Source organism: Gigantopelta aegis, chromosome 14, assembly GCF_016097555.1.
Source record: "Gigantopelta aegis isolate Gae_Host chromosome 14, Gae_host_genome, whole genome shotgun sequence".
Classification (NCBI taxonomy): domain Eukaryota; kingdom Metazoa; phylum Mollusca; class Gastropoda; order Neomphalida; family Peltospiridae; genus Gigantopelta; species Gigantopelta aegis.
In genome coordinates, this window is record NC_054712.1 from 41423616 (window position 1) to 41449440 (window position 25825).

The 25825-nt window shown below is 39.6% G+C and overlaps 1 protein-coding gene across 1 annotated transcript; it reads right to left on the reverse strand.

Moving 5' to 3' along the window:
• Positions 1 to 7053: 7053 nt before the first annotated feature.
• On the reverse strand, positions 7054 to 10748 carry LOC121389260. Its single transcript, XM_041520858.1, has 3 exons — positions 10622 to 10748; positions 7653 to 8028; positions 7054 to 7420 (listed from the first exon to the last, which is right to left on the reverse strand). Exons 1-3 carry the CDS (start codon positions 10746 to 10748, stop codon positions 7054 to 7056), a joined length of 870 nt encoding a protein of 289 aa, XP_041376792.1.
• Positions 10749 to 25825: the final 15077 nt, after the last annotated feature.

A 25825-nucleotide genomic window follows, 5' to 3' on the forward strand; every position in this document is an offset into this window, starting at 1 on the left:
AAATGTAAATGTCCATGAGTGGTTGGCGGGTGAAGCGGTGCAGAGCTCTCTGTATAACAGTGATCTGCCCATTAAACACAAAACATTCACCGAGTCATTGAGCCAGCAACGACAAACCGTGAAATGGAAACAAACCTCTTTTCTGGCCGAGCGTAAACCTAATAATATTAGTGTTGTCTCGGTACATAGCACCCCGGTCACACGCTGGTGGTGAAATCTTGTCATATTCCATAGAAATTGCATAATAATTTATAGGTCGGCACCCATTATGTGATAGGGTCAAGCGGGTATACTATCACCTGGCGAAGTCAATGCGTAAATCGGTTTGCTCGCAAACCGTCTACGTAGGGCGTCAGTGTGCGAACGCAGATGTGTCTTAAGTCTTGGCCATTATTCCAGCGATTTATGGCCGTTTTGATGTGACGGTCGTACCATTATCGGACAATAAATATTATGTTAATACCTTTCTTGTTGTGGTACACGTGTTTAATTATCACAGGCAGTGTGTCTGCACCTGGTCATACGCTAGTGTTGTTGTTGTTGTTGTTGTTGTCTTGGTTTGTCGCTCGTTTTGTTTTCATGTATAAGTGGTGACATTATTAGCATTGCTGGTCAAATGGTGAGCTCTGTTTAACCCGCCTGTCGGTATCGGTAGTCTAGTGGTTAGGTCACCGGCCTTTAATGCTGGTAGGTACTGGGCTCCCCAACCCAGGGCCAGGTGTAACGACTCGGGTGGTAGTTGTACGGTCACGACACCAACCTCTCTCTCTCTCTCTCTCTCTCTCTCTCTCTCTCTCTCTCTCTCTCTCTCTCTCTCTCTCTCTCTCTCTCTCTCTCTCTTACCAACCACTAACCCACTGTTCTGATCAGACAGCCCAGATAGCTGGGGTGTGAGCCCACGACGGTGTGTTTGAACGTCAGTAGAATATAGACACGAAAATACGTTTTTTTTTTTTTAAAGATTTAAGAACTAAAATTGTAGCCTAAAGCAGCCAACTGTCTTAACGTTGCATTTCCTTGCTGCATTCTCTCTCGTGTGTTTTATATCGTCAGTATTGTGCTGTACCGATAATCGTATAGCTAAGAGAAACACCTAATTGAAACCGAAGCAGATATAGTTCTATTGATGTTAATTTGATTGGCTGTTTGTCACAGATTTAGTGTTTACATACATACCTAATAAATTAATTTTGGGGAAAGACGTCTACAACTTTGATTGTATTAATCGATCTTCGATCACACCCACCACCCCCCTCCTCCACCGCCACCACCACCACCCTTTTCAAGACTTGGTTTTCCCCTGAATTTTCTACTATACTTCTGTCTTGAACAGATATACGGTTTCTGATACGAATTAAAGTTAAAGTTTGTTTTGTTTAACAACACCACTAGAGCACATGTATTTATTAATCATCGATTATTGGATGTCAAACATTTGGTAATTTTGACATACAGTCTTAATTAGAGAGGAAACCTGCTACATTTTTCCAAGGGATTACTTTTGGTATGCACTATCAAACGGACATGATAGCACATACCACGGCGTTTGATGTTCCAGTTGTGGTGCACTGGCTGGAATGAGAAACAGCCCAATGGGCTCACTGACGGGGATCGATCCCAGACCGACCGCACATTAAGCGAGCGCTTTACCACTGGGCTACGCCCCGCCTCTGCCGAAAATTAGGTCCCGTGGCTTTAATCCGGTAGTCGACTGAGTTTTTGTCCCGTCTGTCATGTGGCCCGTCCCGGGTGACAAACCTTTTCTTAGCTTTCATGTCAGTCTCCACAATGGCAGTTCATTGGGTGCGAAAAAAACCTGTTGAGACTATGCCAAGAGAGCCACCGTTACCCACAGTTAATAATACTTGACTTCAAAGTCTAATTAACTTTTAATTAGCTGTATTCATGTCGCTGGCAATTACCGTGACGTGTGAGGATTCAAGCTGAATTGGAGAAAGAAAATAGTCCCATTCACTTGTCACGACAGTTTGTGCGGAGCTGTCACCGCAGTTTTGTGCGGACCTGTCATGGACGTTTTGTGCGGACCTGTTCAATATACAGGCGTTATTGATATTTCCTGCGATACTAAAGAAACATGCATGTGTATAAGAACATATCTTTATGGGGCAGCCAATAACAAGGTCGGTTCTGTCAAGGATATGCCTGTTATGCAGTTTCTGTGGACGTGTCAGCTTTCACTCAAATATTACAATAAAATGACAGACAGTTATATTTTTTATTGTCAACATGTCACTGGAGGTCTTCAACTCACTTGGGTCTTCTGTTTCTTTACGTAAATATTAATCCAGGTTGCACTGCTTTATATCTATACGTGAATAGCGACCCGATATATTAATTCAGTTAAAGAGTATTTTAAGAAGTTGAAAATTCTGTAAGTCGAGACAAATATTCCTTTTGGGCGATTTTGCAATTCAAAGAAAACTTTGCGTTGTGGCGAAAGGGTCGAAGTTATTGCTTTATACACTATCTTCGTAGTAAGAGCCAATTACTGCTATATGTAAGTGGCAATATCATTTCTCTTTAGATCTCAATTGGTCCAAAATCTATGTGGAGACGTTTTAACAACCATTTTAAACCACACGAGCCATAAAATAAATATGAACCCTAATATAGGATATTACAAAGAATACTGACTGACAGTACTTACCCTTAGATGTTAAAACTTCTTGACAGCGAAGCAGGTACTTTTGTAAAATATCAAATACTCCATTGTACAATTATTCGAGGAACGTAATGTTGTTCAAAGGTGTTGGAGTAGTTTGTTTTAGTGCTTACTTAAGTCGTATTTTTCAACTAAAAACTTATCCTCGATCTTGTCTTATTTGGATGTAACGAAAACACTAATGTAGATAATATGTTAATACTTTTAGTCTAATATTTCATTTATAAATGCAAAGGGCTGAGTTTAATATTAGCCATTTTAAGAAAAACGCTAAACAAAGATATGAAATAGAAATATTCATCAAGTAGTCATTGCACCATCCTCTCTTTGAGAGAGAGAGAGAGAGAGAGAGAGAGAGAGAGAGAGAGAGAGAGAGAGAGAGAGAGAGAGAGAGAGAGAGAGAGAGAGGGAGAGGGGGAGGGAGGGAGGGAGAGAGACACACACACACTTTGATTTTCTTATTTATTTATTTTTCTGCACTTTGTATGCTTAAGAATATGGTAGTTTTTACATTTGGTATTGGTATTTTTATGGTATAGATACATATGTTATATTGTGATGTGTTGTATTTATAGTGTAATGTATTGTACGTGTACGACTTATTCATGCACACAGTTCATGCGTATCTCTTGAAGTGAGCCGTCATTGTAATAATCAACTTGCAATGTTTTGTAATAGTAAGACATTTAAAATAACGAAACCGATATTACTATTTGAAGGACTATTGATTGTATACTGCTGGAAAGAAATAAGCGAACACGTGGAATTTAATTTACGGCGAGTGGGTCACAGACCTACCTAGATTGAGATCGATATGATGGGACACTGTTCCCGTCACCTGTTTGAGTGGGTCCTAGACCTACCTAGATTGAGTTTGAGATCGATACAATGGGACACTGTTCCTGTCAGCTGTGTGAGTGGGTGATAGATCTACCTAGACTGAGATCGATACGATGGGACACTGTTCCCGTCAGCTGTGTTAGTGGATGATAGACCTATCTAGATTGAGATCGATACGATGGAACACTGTTCCTGTCAGCTGTGTGAATGGGTCTTAGACCTACCTAGACTGAGATCGATACGGTGGGTCACTGTTCCCGTCAGCTGTGAGAGTGGGTCCTAGACATATCTAGATTGAGATCGATACGATGGGTCACTGTTCCCGTCAGCTGTGAGAGTGGGTCCTAGACCTATCTAGATTGAGATCGATATGATGGGTCACTTTCCCGTCAGCTGTGTGAGTGGGTCACATACCTACCTAGATTGAGATCGATACGATGGGACACTGTTCCCGTCAGCTGTGTGAGTGGGTCACAGACCACCTAGATTGAGATCGATACGATGGGACACTGTTCCCGTCAGCTGTGTGAGTGGGTAACAGACCTACCTAGATTGAGATCGTTACGATGGGACACTGTTCCCGTCAGCTGTGTGAGTGGGTCACAGACTTACCTAGATTGAGATCGATACGATGGGACACTGTCCCCGTCAGTTGTGTGAGTGGGTCACAGACCTACCTAGATTTTGCTTGAGATCGACACGATGGGACACGCTTCCCGTCAGCTGTGTGAGTGGGTCATAGACCTACCGAGATTGAATTTGATATCGTTACGATGAGACACTGTTCCTGTCAGCTGTGCTCCGAGTCAGACAGACTTTGATCGGATTTCTCGTCCTGTTGGTAGTTAATTAAAGATCAAAGCACGCTGTGAAGTACATGTCAAAGATCTGCCATGGGCTGTCTGCGAATACATGTGCATGTAACAGTTGCAGCATCATACAGTAATCTCCACTGTATGGTTTTGAACCAAGGACTCACGGACTACTTCACACCGGTATACTACTAGCAGTCCTATAGCAGAACCAGTAAAAAGAAGTTAAAAGGTTTTAGTTTTTTTTAACGACACCACTAGAGCACATTGATTTATTAATCATCGGCTATTGGATGTCAAGCATTTGACATATAGTCTTACAGAGGAAACCCGCTAAAAAAAAATCCATTAATAGAAAGTGATTTGTTTATGCACCATCCCACAGACAAGATAGTACATATCACGGCGTTTGATATACTAGTCGTGGTGCACTGGCTGGAACGAGAAATAGACCAATGGCCCCACCGACGGGGTCCGATCCCAGATCGACCGTACATCAGGCGAGCACTTTAACACTGGGATACGTCCCGTCCCAGTAAAACGAAGTGCAGTGCGTCCTGAGGTAAACCACCTGAGGTAAACCACCTGTCACTATGGTTGAAGTTGATCTTTGGGGTGGTCAGTTTATCAAGAAAGAAAGAAAGAAATGTTTTATTTAACGACGCAACATCAACACATTTTATTTACGGTTATATGGCGTCAGACATATGGTTAAGGACCACACAGATATTAAGAGAGGAAACTCGCTGTCGCCACTTCATGGGCTGCTCTTTTCGATTAGCAGCAAGGGTTCTTTTATGTGCACCATCCCACAGATATGGTAGTACATACCACGGCCTTTGATATACCAGTCATGGTGCACTGGCAGTTTATCAAGATGCGAGATGACATCTTCTAAAGTTGGTAGGAACAACATATTGGTTATTTTTAAAAATGCCTACCACCCCATCATCAAAATGTGTTATATGTTTGCAACTGTAAAACCTAAGAAAATTATTTTGGTGTCAGAGCCAAAGAAATGGAGTCGGTGTCAGTGCGTGCATTAAAACTGTTCACAATTCTGTCAGAAGACAGGTTGACAAATATTCGAAATGGTTGACAAAGTGTAGAGTTTTTTTTGTACTAAATTATAATCACTTATAATGTATTGTGATATTTAAAAGGAAAAATTTAATGTCAAACTTACGGGTTACAATCCACCTTAGAATCGCCCCAATGCACTCGAAAATAAACTTTTTAATTAAATAATGCTGACCTGGAAAACCTCTGGATTGACTTTTCAATATCAAGATTCAACAGGTGTTTTTCCTTTCATTTTTTTTTCTTCTGTTCTGTATGACACAGAGTTGATCAGGAAGTGTTTCAATTCATACCCTTCGCGTACTGCGTAACCCTTGTGGCATTTATAATAGTTCTTGCTTTCTGAGGGAGGAAATTGCTATAAAAACCCTGTTCATGGCTTCCTAATGGATTGGTATTTGTCTTCTCGCCTTTACATGCCTCCCTGTAGGGCCGCGGATCAGTCGTGAGGAACAGCCGAATACCGCCAGATTTATTTAATTGCCAAATAAACTGCCACTGCGGAGTAATTTAAATGTGGTCGGTGATTCATGTTCCAAAGAATCTTTTTCAAACTGCGAAATAGAGCCTCTTACTACAGCGTTCTCACTGAGAATACTGTTTTGTGGTTTTAATTACATATTTTCCTCCTTTATTCGAGCGCACTTACCATTTTTGAGACTCCAACCCGCAGGCGTAACGTCCCGGGGTAGTGGAGGCGCGGTGCACTGGCGGTGAAAGGTCAAGGGTCACTGGTTTTCTAACAGGTGACGCATGGGAATCTACGCTGGAAGTCGTGTGGTTAGGTGTGCTTTATTAAACGTCTCAATGAGTGCAGAATAAAAGCAGGTAGCTGTGTGGCGTTTCTTCGCGGTATTCAATAAGATTTCGTCTGTACGGAAGGTTTTCAGTCGCACGCGTCGAGTGATTCTCGTGTTATACCTGGAGCGACCCGAGCACCGCCTGACCCAGATTAACCCGGCACCCGGTTCGTTCTGCAGTCAGTCGGCTCCGAGCCACGAGAAGATGCTAAAATTTGTTTTGGTTAACGACACCACTAAAGCACATTGATTTATTTATCATCGACTATTGGATGTCAAACATTTCGTAATTCCGACATATAATCTTACAGAGGAAAGCTGCTACATTTTTTCCATTAGTAGCAAGGGTTCTTTTATATGCACCATCCCACAGACAAGACATCACATACCACAGTATTTGATATACCAGTCTTGGTGCACTGACTGGAACGACAAATAGCCTAATGGGCTCACCGACGGGGATCGATTCTAAACCGACCGCACATCAGACGTGCGCTTTACCACTGGACTACATCCCGTCAAATTCATTAGTAGGAACTCTGCTGCTGGAAGCAATCTCTGTTGTAGGAAGCAATCTCTGCTGTAGGTAGCAATCTCTGCTGTAGGAAGCAATGTCTGCTGTAGGAAGAAATCTCTGCTGTAGGAAGCAATGTCTGCTATAGAAAGCACTCTCTGCTGTAGAAAGCAATCTCTGTTGTAGGAAGCAATATCTGTTGTAGGAAGCAATCTCTGCTGTAGGAAGCAATCTCTGCTGCTGGAAGCTATCTCTGTTGTAAAAAAGCAATCTCTGTTGTAGGAAGCAATCTCTGTTGTAGGAAGCAATCTCTGCTGCTGGAAGCTATCTCTGTTGTAGAAAGCAATCTCTGCTGCTGGAAGCTATCTCTGCTGTAGGAAGCAATCTCTGTTGCTGGAAGCTATCTTTGCTGTAGGAGGCAATGTCTGCTGTAGGAAGCAATCTCTGCTGTAGGAAGCAATCTCTGTTGCTGGAAGCTATCTTTGCTGTAGGAGGCAATGTCTGCTGTAAGAAGCAATCTCTGCTGCTGGAAGCAATCTCTGCTGTAGGAAGCAATCTCTGTTGTAGGAAGCAATCTCTGCTGCTGGAAGCTATCTCTGCTGTAGGAAGCAATCTCTGTTGCTGGAAGCTATCTTTGCTGTAGGAGGCAATGTCTGCTGTAAGAAGCAATCTCTGCTGCTGGAAGCAATCTCTGCTGTAGGAAGCAATCTCTGCTGCTGGAAGCTATCTCTGTTGTAGAAAGCAATCTCTGCTGCTGGAAGCTATCTCTGCTGTAGGAAGCAATCTCTGCTGCTGGAAGCTATCTCTGTTGTAGAAAGCAATCTCTGTTGTAGAAAGCAATCTCTGTTGTAGAAAGCAATCTCTGCTGCTGGAAGCTATCTCTGCTGTAGGAAGCAATCTCTGTTGCTGGAAGCTATCTTTGCTGTAGGAGGCAATGTCTGCTGTAAGAAGCAATCTCTGCTGCTGGAAGCAATCTCTGCTGTAGGAAGCAATCTCTGCTGCTGGAAGCTATCTCTGTTGTAGAAAGCAATCTCTGTTGTAGAAAGCAATCTCTGCTGCTGGAAGCTATCTCTGCTGTAGGAAGCAATCTCTGTTGCTGGAAGCTATCTTTGCTGTAGGAGGCAATGTCTGCTGTAAGAAGCAATCTCTGCTGCTGGAAGCTATCTCTGTTGTAGAAAGCAATCTCTGTTGTAGGAAGCAATCTCTGTTGTAGAAAACAATCTCTGCTGCTGGAAGCAATCTCTGCTGTAGGAAGCAATCTCTGCTGTAGGAAGCAATCTCTGCTGCTGGAAGCAAATGCTAGACAATGAAAAGCAGTTCTAGAAATTAGACTCCTAATTAGACTTTAATGTAACTTCTTTTTACAGCAAGGCGGAAGATTGAAGACAAACGTGGATAAAGTTTATGACTATTACTATTCAATAGACAAATCAACCTCCACCGAGGGGATTCGAACCACGGACTCTCAGTACGAGAGTCCATAGCTATACCAACAGAGCTAATAGAGAAAATCCCACTAGCTACTATAATTATCTCTCTTGCAGGGGTTCAAAAATTTTCACAAAAATTACTTGCCACAGGGGAAGGGCCAATCAGATATTCACTTGCCCCATATATTTTTCCATTTGCCCATACTTCTTAAGGTAACCAATTGTGTTACTCCTACTTAATTTAATACAGTGCTTAATAGTGTAATAATCTTGAAAGTAATTGGTTTAATTGCACAAATAAAGAATTTTGCCAATAGGTTACAACTCTTACCAAGGAAGTACTAAATGTATATGTCTGTCCAGTAATATCAACTGTCTTCTCTATTTATTGATTTAAACTTTATTTTTTAAATAGTGTCCATTTGTTGATTTAAACTTTGTTATTTGTTTGGTAGTGTCCACTTGTTCGTCTAAATATAATTATTGTGTCGATGTATGCCTTAGTGACCACTTGTATGGCTGTGGATGTTGTGAGATCCCTTTCCACTCGTGAGCCATTCTTTTATGGCTGGCATTGGTTCGAAAATGTTTAGGGATTTTGGCCCATGTGTCATTATTGTGTGTATATTATTTAACATATTTTGCCCCTAAACACTTCTCTGGGGTGTTTTTACCCTGTTAATAGCTGAGAAAAGTATTTCGCAAACAGTCGTGGCTGGGCTCAAAGTAAACATGAGCTCTTTTACTTTGCAAATGTTTTTAAGTAGTGCAGGCTTGGTAAACAACAGCCGGGGAGGGGGTGTACATCGATTGCAGCATTGTATTTTTAACTTATTGAACATAATTTATTTGTTAAAAACTATTAATAAAGCAGAAAAAATTAATCTATTCATGTTTGCTCAGAGGGCATCGCACCATCACGATTATGGCGTAGGGCTAATGAAATCTGACTTCACCTTACCCGTTCATTTTACACGAACGTAGATTTACATTTGCAAAGTACTGAAACACATTAAGTATTTTCTGCTATACGGTTTATTATATCTAAACTAAAATGTCTTGAATCTTTATAAGCATACAGTTCATAATATTTATGCTCTGTTCAAGTAACTCGGAAATTAAAAATTTGCTTTACGCCCCCGTTAATTTGCAAAGAGCAGATTCCGGAACCACATTAACGTCTAATTTAATTTGAATATGACAATTTTAAACTGTATCCCATCTCATTTACCATGTTTGCAAGGATTAAACATTATGATTGCACACACAAGGCATGTATACTTTATTTTTTATATGAGCTGTAAAGCGTATTGGATGTTATTTCTAAGTTTGAAGATCATCGAACCGATTACTTATGAATTCAGTCGAACGTTCAGTGGCGGAAATTACCGATCTTAGTCGATAGTAAAAGGGGAATGACTCTACATTTGTTATCGAACTTTTCAACACATTGTTCTCAGTTTTGGTGTGTCAACACATTGGCAAGAGTTCCGATCGTTCCAGCATTTTGGGTTAGGGTTAGTTATCCTTAGAGCTATGTAAATGCTCGCACGATCGGAACTCTTTCCCAAGGTTTTACCGAGATTTGTAACAAAATTTTAAAAAAAGGTTTTAGGTGTTACATTAGTCACTTGCCATCGGGCATATGCAGTTAACATAATTACTTGCCCGAGATGAAAATTCCACTTGGCACGGGCGTCGGGCGATGGGATTTTTGAACCCCTGTCTTGAAATGAGAAATTCTCGATATATTTGAAACATTAGTACAAATGAAAGCAATCACTGCTTGTGAACTGATGGTCACAAACTAGTTTATATATTGTACGTTGTGAGCGTCGTTTCTTGTCTGTTCCTGTGAATTTCGAGCTCTGTCACATTATCTCAGCGAGAAGCACAATCTCTCAAATATTTTAGCACTGAATCGTTTAGAGTAGATAATTAAAACTGTACGACTAAACAATTAACGCATCTAAAGTCATGTCTCCATACAAGGCCAAGTCCAAAGGACGTTTTCACAAAGTATTGTATGTATGTTCCCATGAATTGCTGCCATGTGATGCACCTGTAGAGGGGCGAGATTCGGGTCAACACCCGAGGTGGGTTAAAGGATCGATCGACCAAATGTCCACATAGTCATATTTCACAAAACAAATAGCCGTAGTTTCAAATGTGTTCAAGTATCGTTAGATACTCATGTTTTTCGTTTTGCCCAGAATCAAAGCCACAATCTCTCATATATTTGAAGCAAAAAAAAGCAATTAGAACAAATAGTAAAATCTGAAAAGCATTCAAGGATTTATACCTGCACAGATCGAAGTCTAAAGGAAGCTTTTACAAGATCGTCACGATATGTTCCCAGGAATGAGTTTCATTTATTGGACAGTCACGCTCCATACTTCTCTAGGAGGACTGCCATCTAAAGACTAGCAAGCCTACATCACATGGTTGAGACGACTGCCAACGCAAGGCTAGGAGGGCTGTCATCGCAAGACTGGGGATTGTCATCGCAAGACTAAGGACTGTTATCTCAAGACTGAGGATTGTATTTTGAAGACTGAGGAAGGTCATCTCAAGACTGAGGACTGTCATCTTAAAACTAGGAGGACTGTCTTATAAAGACTGAGGACTGTCATCTAAACACTGAGGACTGTCATCTCAAGAATGAAGACTGTCATCTCAAGACTGAGGAATGCCATAGCAAGCTAGGAGGACTGCCGTAACAAGACTGGTTTCATAAATCTGAACCTGCATAAAATCAAGTTTTGTTTTCTTCCTATGACATTTTTAAAATCTACAAAATATATTTCAAACACTGTGAGCAAACACATTGTTCAATATGGATAACTATTGTATTTATATTTTATCCAATGTGTTTTTTACAAATTAAATACAAAAATAGAACATTTTTGTTATTTCTCAAACATTTTTGTTTTCAATCCCAGCTGGGATTATTGACCAAAAAAACTTTAAATATTTGCTGGTACGAGGTATAGTTCAAAATGAAGGTCGCTTACCAACCCGACACTCTATACCCGCCCCCCCCCCCCCCCCCCCCCCGTCACCACTCGTGTGTACGGACGTTAGTGAAAGTAGATATCGGACATTGTAGCGTCAGTCTGTACACAAATATGTCTGCTATGGGCCCACGGCTGACAGTGTTTCATCACATTATCCAGAGAGCGCCGTGTGTGCATGCACTAAACGCCGGATATCGCATGTTTCTAGACCTAATTGCATACTTTGTACCCAGTGGGGTGATGCCGCTCACAATGGTGGAGGAGAGTAACAAACGCTTTCTACGCCAATCAATGGTGGCGGTAAGTGCGATGTTTTTGTTCGCTCGTGCCGTTTTTCTGACTAAATATCTCAATTATAACGCAAATGAAATGTTCCGGGACCTTAGAATGTTCGTTAAGCACCTAAAATAGTGACTCAATGCAGAAACGCCCCGCCATTACAATTCAGTGGAAATGTTTCCCATCAGTTATTTCCCATGTTGTAGAATTCCCCTCTTTGATATTCGCCGTCAGAAGAGTTCCAAATCTTGCTTTAATTGAGTTCGCCAAAAAATATTAAACCTCTAATTAGACATCTAATATCTTCGACGAGTTTTATTACGTGTTCCAACAAGAGCGAGGATATTTCGAGCAAAATGAACCCACTTGAAAAATGTTCTTACCTCTTTAAAGAAGAAGACGAGTTTGTCGGGAAATAGTAACTGACGTCTGCGGTGTTTACTGGCTAATTGTGAAGAGTGTTTAAAAACAACTATATGTATCAAACATCTCGAATAACAGCGGGGGTTAATGTCTGTAGTAGGGGGCGGAATTTAGTTCAGTCGGTTGAAGTGCTTGCGTCGCATGATCGAACCACCTTGGTGGATCCATTCAACTGATTGGGTTTTACTCGTTCCAACCAGTTCACCACAACTGGTATGTGTTTTCCCGTCTGTAGGAAAGCGCATATAAAAGATCCCTTGCTGGTAATGGAAAAATGTAGCTGGTTTCCTCTGGTGAGTACTAAGTGTTTGACATCCAATAGCCGATGATTAATTAATCAATCAGAGGTGTCGTTAAACACTATACATTTTAACTTTTATAAATGTAGTAATCAAAAGGAAGAAACTAGTCACCTTTTAAAAGCACTCCATTAACTATAAAAAAGAAAAGTAAAAAACAACAAGAAACAAACAAAAAATAAATTAAATAATAATAAATAAAACATCTAATGTTTTACTTCAGTTACGGTATTTCTTTAATATTTTTACGCATAAGATTTTTTGGATGACCGCCGAAGTCTTGATTAAAACGGAAGGAAAGAAAGAAAGAAAGCATTAAAGTACAAAGAAAGAAAGAAAGAAGTGCAATACACAGCCGTGCACTATGGCTGACAAGTTTAGTTTGAGACTCTCATTAAAGCAGACGAGAGCAATTTGAACAATTATTTTATCTCGAAATGAAAGGCGACACGTTTGGCGCGAAATTTAACCATCAAACAATACTGCATTAGGCGTTTACCATCAAACAATATTGTATTCGGCGTTTACCATCAAACATTATTGTATTAAGTGTTTACCATCAAACAACACTATACTAGACGCTTACTATCAAACATCATTGTACAAGGCGTTTACCATCAAACAACAGTGTACTAGGTGTTTACCATTAAACATAATTGTACTATGCGTTTACCATCAAATAACACTGCACTAGGCGTTTCCAGCAAACAAAACTGCAATGGGCGTTTACCATTAAACAGCAATGTACTAGGGGTTTACCATTAAACATTATTGTACCAGACGTTTTCTATCAAACAACACTGCACTAGGTGTTTATAATTAAACAATACTGCACTAGGCGTTTATCATTATACCATTAAACAGCACTGTACTAGGCGTTTCCAGCAAACAACACTGTACTAGGCGTTTCCAGCAAACAACACTGTACTAGGTGTTTACCATAAAACATTAGTGTACTAGACGTTTTCTATCAAACAACACTGTACTAGGCGTTTACCATTAAACAACACTGTACTATGCATTTACCATCAAACAGCACTGGTCCACTTCCCGCCCTCACACATAAATACACACACACACACACACACACACACACACACATATATATATATATATATATATATATATATATATATATATATATATAACATTATTACACGTGCGAGCAGGCACACACATAAACATAATTACACATGCGAGCAGGCACATACATGAATACGTATACACACACACACACACACACACACACACACACACACACACACACACACACATATATATATATATATATATATATATATATATATATATATATAAACATTATTACACGTGTGAGCAGGCACACACATAAACATAATTACACATGCGAGCAGGCACATACATGAATACGTATACACACACATAAACATAATTGCACGTGTGAGCAGGCACACACATGAACAGGCACACAAACAAAAAGAAGAAATAATAAGCACTCACGCGCTCGCACGCACGCAGACATATACAGAAATATGGACAAACAGACAGACAGACAAACAGACAGTCAGACTCATAGGCGTTAGAAGTGGGGGCGGGGGAAGTCCGCTTTTATGTTCCGTAATGGGGGTTTTCTGACACCTTACGTGTACAGTGTTGGTGTATACTCCGTTGTGTGCACGTTAAAGTGCGATACTCGACCAACCTGCACGCAGCGAGCAGACGTGTGTGTTTTAATACACAGTGTTTACAGTACCTGCCAGTTTGTTTAGCCTGCCGATTAGCAGTTTAAACATTTACCTTAACCCCTGACCTACGTCTGTTTCTGGCCTTTCTATTACGCATATATATACACCTACTATTACTTAAACCTGCCAACCGACGAGTGATGGTAACAACTGCACCTCTCCTCGGAGTAGCAGAAATTGTGTCAACATCTCAGCTTCAATACAACTATAGGGAATGAATGAATGAATGTTTAACGACAACCTAGAACGAATACAACTGTAGGGAATGAATGAATGAATGTTTAACGACAACCTAGAACGAATACAACTGTAGGGAATGAATGAATGAATGAATGAATGAATGAATGAATGAATGTTTAACGACAACCTAGAACGAACACAACTATAGGGAATGAATGAATGAATGTTTAACGACAACCTAGAACGAATACAACTATAGGGAATGAATGAATGAATGTTTAACGACAACCTAGAACGAATACAACTGTAGGGAATGAATGAATGAATGTTTAACGACAACCTAGAACGAATACAAATGTAGGGAATGAATGAATGAATGAATGAATGTTTAACGACAACCTAGAACGAACACAACTATAGGGAATGAATCAATGAATGTTTAACGACAACCTAGAACGAATACAACTATAGGGAATGAATGAATGAATGTTTAACGACAACGTAGAGCGAATAAAACTATAGGGAATGAATGAATGAATGTTTAACGACACCTAGAACGAATACAACTGCAGGGAATGAATGAATGTTTAACGACAACCTAGAACGAATACAACTATAGGGAATGAATGAATGAATGTTTAACGACAACCTAGAACGAATACAACTGTAGGGAATGAATGAATGAATGTTTAACGACAACCTAGAACGAATACAACTGTAGGGAATGAATGAATGAATGAATGTTTAACAACCTAGAACGAATACAACTGTAGGGAATGAATGAATGAATGTTTAACGACAACCTAGAACGAATACAACTGTAGGGAATGAATGAATGAATGAATGTTTAACGACAACCTAGAACAAACACAACTATAGGGAATGAATGAATGAATGTTTAACGACAACCTAGAACGAATACAACTATAGGGAATGAATGAATGAATGTTTAACGACAACGTAGAGCGAATACAACTATAGGGAATGAATGAATGAATGTTTAACGACAACCTAGAACGAATACAATTGTAGGGAATGAATGAATGTTTAACGACAACCTAGAACGAATACAACTATAGGGAATGAATGAATGAATGTTTAATGACAACCTAGAACGAATACAACTGTAGGGAATGAATGAATGAATGTTTAACGACAATCTAGAACGAATACAACTGTAGGGAATGAATGAATGAATGTTTAACAACCTAGAATGAATACAACTGTAGGGAATGAATGAATGAATTAATGTTTAACGACATCCTAGAACGAATACAACTGTAGGGAATGAATGAATGAATGAATGTTTAACGACACCTTAGCATGAATACAACTGTAGGGAATGAATGAATGAATGAATGAATGTTTAGCGACACCCTAGCATGAATACAACTGTAGGGAATGAATGAGTGAATGAGTGAATGAATGAATGAATGAATGTTTAACGACACCCTAGCATGAATACAACTGTAGGGAATGAATGAGTGAATGAATGTTTAACGACAACCTAGAATGAATACAACTGTGGGGAATGAATGAATGAATGAATGAATGAATGAATGAATGAAAATGTTGAACAAATCCTACAACACAGCCAACTTAGAGATGCTCACTGGCCAACACCGAAAAACATAGAAGAAAAACTTTAGAGAGGCCAGGAATCCTTCTGTGTCACTGTGTGATTCATCCTGGCAGCAAACATCTCCCTGTGGTATTATTACAAGAAGGGACGAAAAGAAGAAGAACGAATGAATGTTTAACGACACCCTGGCACGAATACAACTGTAGGGAGGGTGGCTAGAAAGCGGAACTCATATTAAAAACACGCTTTGGTGCTCTTGCAAATCATTAAAACTAGAATATTGTATATTCCTAATGGGCGAGAATGGTCCTTTGAACATTACTGATAGCAAAGGATAAAGAAGAAGAAGATGATGACGATGAAAATAATGATGATGATGATGATGATGATGATGATGATGATGAGAGTGAACATTACAGGGCCGTACCCTGATCAAAATCCTATGGGGGGAGGGGGGGCACTACTTTTTATAAATAAATGAAACACTATACAAATCAAACCCTGAGATGTGTATGGTGTTTTCTGGAGTAAAAAAAAAAGGTGAGATTCTTAGTACGGCCCTGTATTATGATAATAATTGTGATGATGACAGCGACAATAATGAAGGTGTTCACGGTACAGATGATAATGTTGATGCGTATGATAGTGTTCATGATGACGATGATGACGACGACGACGACGATGACGATGATGGGGGTAGTGGTAGTGGTTGTGGTGATGATGATGAAAATGATGATAAATATTATTATTATTATGGTGGTGGTGGTGGTGGTGGGTGATGATGATGATGGTGGTGGTGGTTGTGGTAGTGGTGGTGGTGATGATGATGATGATGATGATGATGATGATGATGATGATGATAATAATGGTGGTGGTAGTGGTGGTGGTGGTGGTGATGGTGATGATGATGATGATGTTGGTGGTGGTGGCGGCATTACTGATGATGAAGATGAAAATGATGATAAATATTATTATTATTATGGTGGTGGTGGTGGTGGTGGTGGGTGATGATGGTGATGGTGGTGGTGGTTGTGGTAGTGGTGGTGGTGATGATGATGATGATGATGATGATTATGATGGTGATGATAATGGTGGTGGTGGTGGTGGTGGTGGTGGTGGTGGTGATGATGATGATGATGATGATAATGGTGGTGGTAGTGGTTGTGGTGGTGATGGTGATGATGATAATGGTGGTGGTGGCGGCAGTGGTGGTGATGATGATGAAGATAGCGGTGGTATGATGGTGATGATGATGAAGATAGCAGAGGTATGATGGTGATGATGATTATGATGGTGATAATGATGATTATGATGATGACATAAAAAGGGAAGGATAAACGACAGAGCAAAGAAAATGAGAGCACAGGAATGTGATTTGTGTACACCTGCGTTAACATTGGATGGATGTTATTCTATTTAAATAGGTTATGAAAACATCGTGGTGTGTAGATTCCACGACATCCCCTCTGATACAACCTCCCTGTAGATTCCCGGCTCTTACAACATCCGGGTTCCTGTCGCCCCGTGCACCCGCTGACCGGGCACAGGCGGCGTACCAGAAGGCGACTCTGGTTGTGTCTCGTGTTGTGTGACACCTAGAATTACGGTGACACAAATCAGCCAGTCCGGGGTCGGCTTACTGCCGACAGATGGAGCTGCAGACAGGTAGATCAGAGGTCAAATGGGTTGACGAGAAGTGGCAGACGGCGGTGTTGAAGAAACGTGTACTCGAGTTTCATCAGCCGCCATCAGGTTGTTATTAATGACTTTTACAAGGTTTAAAGGTAAAGTATTTCTTTATTAAAGCTACAGTTTCGCCTCCCCATCTTAATGAGTTTTACAAGGTTTAAGGTAAAGTAGGCTATTTCTTTATTAAAGCTACACGTTCGCCCCTCTCCATCTTAATGAGCTTTACAAGTTTTAAAGGTAAAGCATTTCTTTATTAAAGCTACAACTTCGTCTCCCCATCTTAAAGAGTTTTACAAGTTTTAAAGGTAAAGTATTGCTTTATTAAAGCTACAGCTTCGCCTCCCCATCTTAAAGAGTTTTACAAGTTTTAAAGGTAAAGTATTGCTTTATTAAGTATTTGGAGAGTGTTTTGTACTTAACATATAGATTATTATACTAGACCAAATAAAATCCTTTAGGCGACAATGTTAACAATTGGTTAAAACACTAGTATGCAATATATCAACCAAACTATAACTCATAAATATGAATAGTACAACCTCACCCCTAAGTATTAACTGAAGAAAGTGGAACCTTTCATGCCTTATTTTCAAATAACCGGATGTTTCTTACACCACACACACACACACACAACACAACACAACACAACACACACACACACACACACACACACACATACACACACACTCCCAGTTTACCACAACATTGTAGTTCTTAGTTTAACATGTTCTCCGTACCTGTTACAAGCACAAGAGTACTTAACACAGTGGTATTATATGAAATAAAATGGCATAAATTTATTACCCAAAGAAATCATTTTGGACAAGCACTGTCACATTTATCACTAGTGCCAGAACTGGTAGCATTAACTGTTGTGTTATATGTACAAGTCACTGCGCGGCTTCACAATTCCCATACAAATAGCGCCATCTTAAATTTGAATATCTCATATTATTCTCATCCCTCCCCTCCCCTCCCCGCCCCATTTCCAGTTTATGATTCTCTTCGCATTTTCCCGTCTACTGATCCTACTCTCAAGGATTGCATTTAGACGAGATCTCGACGAGATCCTTGAGGGGGGATAACGACCAGATTCCGGGGGGACGGGTAACGATCGGGTCACCAGGTTCTCCGGGAGAGATTAGGGGGCGGAGCTAATAAACATTTTACCTGTTGCAGGTTTAATCAGGCTCGCAAACAGGGTATGCACGGGTACGGGTATATTGTGGCTGGTATTCTCGCTTGTTACGACGATTTGTCACGGTGCTTTGATGACTTGTGTTACACCTGGAGGCAAGCCTGGTATCCACGGATAAAAATTCGTTATTTTAGTTTTACGACCTGTCTTGCAAATTAACCTATTATTCGTTTGTTTAAATTTATTTTCGTGCAATGTCGCAAGGATTGTGACTTGCAATATATGATGTGTACGTTCCTCTTTAGTTAACGCTCGTCACAATAAGCTGTTTGGGGTGTTTTTGTAGTCATTCATTTTAACTTATTTTCGTGCTTATATCCAATTAAAGTTCAAGCACGCTGTCCTGGGCACACACCTCAGCTATCTGGGCTGTCTGTTCAGGACAGTGGGTTAGTTGTTAGTTGGTTAGTGATTAGTGAAAAAGAAGACCCACCTACCAACTGAGTCCTTAAGAACTCGCTCTGGGTTGGAGCCGGTACCGGTCTGCGAACCCTGTACCTGCCAGCCTGTAGTCCGATGGCTTAACCACTGCGCCACCGAGGCCGGTATTGTAGTCAATGACGTGTAAATATATTACTAATTACATTTATAAAGTGTATTAATTTCTTTAGTGTAGTAATTCCTTTATTCTCCATTAGGTCTTTTCTTAATCCTAGATTTTCTCACCCACCCCACCCACCCCACCCACCTCGATGTGTACGACAAATGTGATGTATAACAAATATGATGGATCACAAAATATGATGTATTATGTAGTAAATGGGGTAAATATTAAATATACCAGAAATGTAGTATGTGACAAATAGAGTATATCACAAATAGGAAGTACGATGGGGTATATCATAAATGATGAGTACAACAAATGTAATATGTGACAAATGGGGAATACAAGAAATGTAATATATGACAAATGGGGAATATAAGAAATCTAATATGTCAAATGGGGAATATAAGAAATGTAATATATGATATATGGGGTATATCATAAATGGGTAATACGATAAATTTAATATATGCTACATGGGGTATATCATAAATGGGTAATACAATAAATGTAATATATGCTACATGGGGTATATCATAAATGGGTAATACAATAAATGTAATATATGCTACATGGGGTATATCATAAATGGGTAATACAATAAATGTAATATATGCTACATGGGGTATATCATAAATGGGTAATACAATAAATGTAATATATGCTACATGGGGTATATCATAAATGGGTAATACAATAAATGTAATATATGCTACATGGGGTATATCATAAATGGGTAATACAGTGAAACGCCTCTAAATTGGACACCCTTATGACCACGTAAAAAGTCCGGTTTTAAGAGGTGTCCAGTTTAGAGAGGTTCTCTTCTCTACAGATATTTTAAAAAGGCCGCGAAAAACGTCCGGTTTTGAGGGAATTCCGGTTTACAGAGGGTCCGGTTTTGAGAGGTTTTACTGTACAATAAATGTAATATATGCTATATGGGGTGTATCGCAAATGGGAAGTACAATGCATGTAACATATGCTATATGGGGTTCATCATAAATGGGTAATACAATAAATGTAATACACGTATATACTGTATGGGGTATATCATAAATGGGTAATACAATAAATGTAATATATGCTATATGGGGTGTTTAACAAGTGGGAATTACAATGCATGTAACATATGCTATGTGGGGTTCATGATAAATGGGGGAGAAACTCGGCACCGGCTGACTTCACCACAAGTTCGACATTACACAGATCTGAGAATTAATCTCCATTGATGAATACGGACTTGAATGAACTGTACTCGTACTGACTTTTTATAATTTATCAAGCAGCCGCTGACTCCACGCCAAAAACGTCGGCGATTACCAGTGGAAACAAAAACGCCAGATTGTTTTTATCAGAAGACATATAAATCTAAATGTGGAGTATTGCTTCTTGTGCCAATCGCCGGGGCCGATAAAAACCTGTTTTCATGGCAGTGCGCAGTCACTTACAGGTAACACAATACGAAAGTGCTTAATATTCGAGAGAAAAAACTCAACTATTCCCATACATTAATTACGCTTCTTGGGTTTGTCCCAAGCCATTTGGCAATTTCCGGATTAGAAGAAAAATGGGTTATGTGTACAGTGAACTCTTGCAGTCAGGGCCAGACAGTGGATTTACGGAGCATGTCCCTTTAACAACGGGTCGTCTGAACATGTAGTGCAGCATATGGATTTGTGATGCGGACATGTAGTTGGTGTGTGTTCTAATGGACAGGTGGTTGCTGTATAAGGCGGTCGTTAAACCGGGTCGGACTGTATAAGAAGTTGTAGTTTATCAAAGATGACACGTGTTGAACCCAATTCAGATAAGATATTTCTTCACTCAGAACAACTCACAGTTATAGGGTTTTTGAGACGGAAATATTAAAGTGGCCACCTCGCTTCCCTATCGCAGAACGTTGTTTATTAATGCAAACTAAAGACAAGTGGTTTTAAAATTAAAATATCACGTCCTGTCTGAGAACGTTGTTTATTAATGCAAACTAAAGACAAGTAGTTTTAAAGTTAAAATAGCACTTCCTATACCAGAACGTTGGGCTGTCTGAGAAGATAAAATGTTAATAATTAATACTGTTAAACCATCGATTACTTCTATTTCTTTTCCTTTTCATGACATATAAATCTAAATGTGAAGTATACATGTATATACATGTATGTATATAAAGAAGCTTTAACGACACAATTATGCTTCCCTATGTTATAAAAAAAAATATTAATGCAAACCAAAGACATAATTTTAATGTTCGTCTCTCCATATTGCTATAACATCATTTCATACGAAATACAAACACAGCTAGAGTTTTAATAAACTTATATGTTAGCGTTATCGATGGTCATTGCCAACTGTTTTCATACAAGAGATGTATATATATACAGTATATTAATTTATTTTTATTTTTATTTTTTTAATACTTCATACAAAAATAAACAGGTGATAAAATAACAGCACGCCTGTTTCTTGTGACGTAAAGTGCGAGTTCAGACAAACGTTGACGAAAACGGCATTCGGCAGTAATAACATTAACGTGGATGATCTTTTCAAAATGATTAAATCATTTTAAAAACGTCTAAGCTTAGAGACGCCGTCTTTAACAACCTCGTCCGGTTTTCCTTTGACCCGATATCGTCAGCCGCCTCAGTGCCGACACATTTCGTCGCCATGCTCTGTAGTTCGTTGTAATGGTAAGAAACTATTTAAGAAAGGATAGAAGGCTGGGATATTTAAAGGGTCATTCCCGAATTTGCTGTATTGTAAGATGTTTCCGACTAATAAAATATTTCTACGATTAAACTTACATTATATTTTTTTGTTTAGAATATCAGTGTCTGTATATTCAATGTGTTACTGGTCGTCTTAACATTTGTAAGAAGCCCAAACTGGATTTTGTCTTCAAATAATTTCGTACGTACGAAAAAAATAGTTTTTAGGAAATAAAATGAAATTTAACCTAGTACCAATATTAGAACGATCAGAAACACGTTTAATATACAGCCACTAATATTTTATGCAGAAAAATATATTTCATATGTAATTACAGTCGTCAAAAAGTCTCTGTTAGTCGATAACATCTTAAAAATTGCAGCAAACTCAGGAATGGCCCTTCAAGAAAGTAGGCCGTCAGTGTACACTTGTCAGCCAGTCGTCCGTCGTACACGTGTCGCTTACTCCTGTCTGTGGTCTTTACGACGGGATTACCTGTCCGTGTTTCTTTGGTTTAGCATAGACTATTCAAATGATTCATATCTGACACTGATAACTAAACTATTATTTTTTATATACTTTCCTGATTAAACAAAAATTCAACACATGTTGTACACATCTCACCATCAATACCCCTTTTCTTTCGTTACAATCTGTAAAGTCAGAAAACAAATCGTGCAATGTAAATGTTTACAATTTAAAAATATAATTAATTTAATAAATAAATAAATAAATAAATAGATAAATAAATGAATGAATAAATAAATAAATAAATAAATAAATAAATAAATAAATAAATAAATGAGACACCCAGGGAAAACAAGCAAAAAAGTAAAGCACTTAACAAAACCATTTGTTATAGTGCTAAGTGCAATACCAGTTCATCGCGTGTGTTGGTAAATTCCGTGTGTAGAAACCCGACGAGGCAAAGCACCGCATTTCCTGCTCAGTGGCCACAACATCCACGACATTGTTCGCGCGACGTCATCGAAAACAGTAAATAACAGCAGGCGTTGAGCAACTCATCGATTACCGATAATCGACCGCATTACCCGCACATCGTGCTAACAATGGCGATAAACAATCTATTGTCACAGAACGTCATGTTCAGTGCAGAGTCATCAAGGAATTGACGGGTTAGATTACGTGACGATCAAAAGGAGTACCAGTGTTGTGAACTTCACACACTTGGGAAACTTGGTTTACTTGTATTGGAAATCTACCACATCAGGGGCCTAATTCACTAAACTCTCGTAACTTTGCGATCTCGCAGTGCAGTTCTTTTAGACTTGCAAAGAGGATACTTTGTTGTCAAACTGAGCCTACGAGAGCTTTGTGAATTAGGCCCCAGGTCTACACAGCAATAAACACAAGGGGATACCTTTTCCATTTAAACGATAAAGTCACATGACACACTTAGGTGACACCTGGTATTGAAAATCTGCCACTAAGTTATTAGGCACTAATCACTTCTGTCGGCGGCGGATTGTAAAAAGGCGGTTTTACGAGGGCCACTTCCCCATTTAAAGTATAACGTTAATTTAATTTGACGCTAATCTTGGTGGCATAATGTCTCTCGCATCATTATTACATATTTCCTATTACGAGTACAGTTTAAACATTAGTTTTATCATCCATCAGTAGTCTTACCGTCCCATCAACGTAAATAACTATTCCCTATTCCACAATAACGATGTGTATCGTATACGATTCGGCATGTATCGTACACTGGTAAACTGATTTGGCGTAAACCGTACACTAATTTGGCGTGTATCGTACACTGGTAGACCGGCGTGTATCGTACACTGGTAGACTTTCGTGTATCGTACACTTGTAGTTCGGCGTGTATTGTACACTGGTAGACTGATTTGGCATGGACCGTTCACTAATGCGGCGTGTATCGTACACTTGTAGACTGATTGGGCGTGTATCGTACACGGGTAGACTGATTCGTCGTGTATCATACACTGGTACACGGATTCGGCGTGTATCGTACACTGGTAGACCGGCGTGTATCGTACACTGGTAGTCCGGCGTGTATCGTACACTGGTATTCCGGCGTGTATCGTACACGGGTAGACCGGCGTGTATCGTACACTGGTGGTTCGGCGTATATTGTACACTGGTACACTGATTTGGTATGGATCGTACACTAATTCGGCGTGTATTGTACACTTGTAGACTGATTGGGCGTGTATCGTACACTGGTAGACTGATTCATCGTGTATCATACACTGGTACACGGATTCGGCGTGTATCGTACACTGGTAGACCGGCGTGTATCGTACACGGGTAGACCGGCGTGTATCGTACACGGGTAGTTCGGCGTGTATCGTACACTGGTAGGCAGGTGACCTCCCACTCGTATCGAGTGTACAGCGCGTGTTGCGGTTTTCTCCCCCCGGGGACGAATAGTTGTGGTCGTCTCGTCAGTAGGCCTTGAAACGTACACCGTAACCAGCTGTAACCAGCTGTAAGGCTTTGTTTACCTTTCAGTCACACTTCGAGACCTCCGCGTTATCTCGGCCCGCAAGGGCTATCTTGTTTTCAAACTTGCCAACAAAACTCAAGAAGTGAATAATAAAAACAGAAAAGACGAAAAGAGATGAAATCGGCGTGCGAGACGAACTAGGTAAATAGTTAGGAAACACGATCGACGGATATACACATATCAACATAACTAAACACATAGGTGTCAACATAACTAAACACATAGGTGTAAACATAACTAAATACATAGGTGTCAACAGAACTACACAAACAGTTGTCAACATAACTAAATACATGATTGTCAACATAATTGAACACATAGGTGTCGACATAACTAAATACATATACATATGTCAACATAACTAAATACATAGGTGTCAGCAGAACTACACAAACAGTTGTCAACATAACTAAATACATGATTGTCAACATAACTGAACACATAGGTGTCAACATAACTGAACACGTAAGTATCAACATAACTGAACACATAGGTGTCGACATAACTGAACACATATGTGTCGACATAACTAAACACATAGGTGTAAACATAACTAAACACATAGGTGTCAACATAACTAAATACACATACATATGTCAACATAACTAAATACATAGGTGTCAACAGAACTACACAAACAGTTGTCAACATAACTAAATACATGATTGTCAACATAACTGAACACATAGGTGTCAACATAACTGAACACGTAAGTGTCAACATAACTGAACACATAGGTGTCGACATAACTGAACACATAGGTGTCAACATAACTGAACACATAAGTGTCAACATAACTGAACACATAAGTGTCAACATAACTAAACACATAGGTGTCAACATAATTCAACACATAGGTGTCAACATAACTGAACACATAAGTGTCAACATAACTAAACACATAGATGTCAACATAACTAAACATATAGGTGTCAACATAACTAAACGCGGTATGGGGAATAATTAATAAAATTAGTAGAAAGGGATCTTTTATATGCACCATCCCACAGACAGGATAGCACATACCACGGCCTTTGAAATACCAGTCGTGGTGCACTGGCTCTCTCTCTCTCTCTCTCTCTCTCTCTCTCTCTCTCTCTCTCTCTCTCTCTCTCTCTCTCTCTCTCTCTCTCTCTCTCTCTCTCTCGGCTATATAACATCTGTCATAAAATAGCCGTGGTTTAAAATGTGTTGAGCTGTCATTATCTCCATAACAGGCCAGCTTTTGCATGGCCAACAAGGAAACCATCAAACACCACCAACACCACCAACATTAAAGTCCATCACCATTAAACACCATCTACACCACCAACATTAAACACCATCAACACCACCAACATTAAACATCACTGACATTAAACCCCACCAACACCACCGACATTAAACACCACCAACACCACCGACATTAAACACCACTGACATTAAACACCACCAACATTAAACACCACCATTAAACACCACCAGCATTAAACACCACCAACACCACCGACATTAAACACCATCGACATTAAACACCACCAACATTAAACGCCAC

Excerpts from the sequence above, each read along its gene's own strand:
- LOC121389260 (XM_041520858.1), bottom strand. The coding sequence starts at position 10,748 with ATGACAGTCCTCAGTCTTGAGATGACCTTCCTCAGTCTTCAAAATACA. Across the intron at positions 8,029-10,621 it reads GACAGCCCTCCTAGCCTTGC|CATTTGCTTCCAGCAGCAGA; the intron begins GTTGGCAGTCGT and ends TTCATTGTCTAG. Across the intron at positions 7,421-7,652 it reads AGCAGACATTGCCTCCTACA|AGATTGCTTCCAGCAGCAGA; the intron begins GCAAAGATAGCT and ends TTCCTACAGCAG.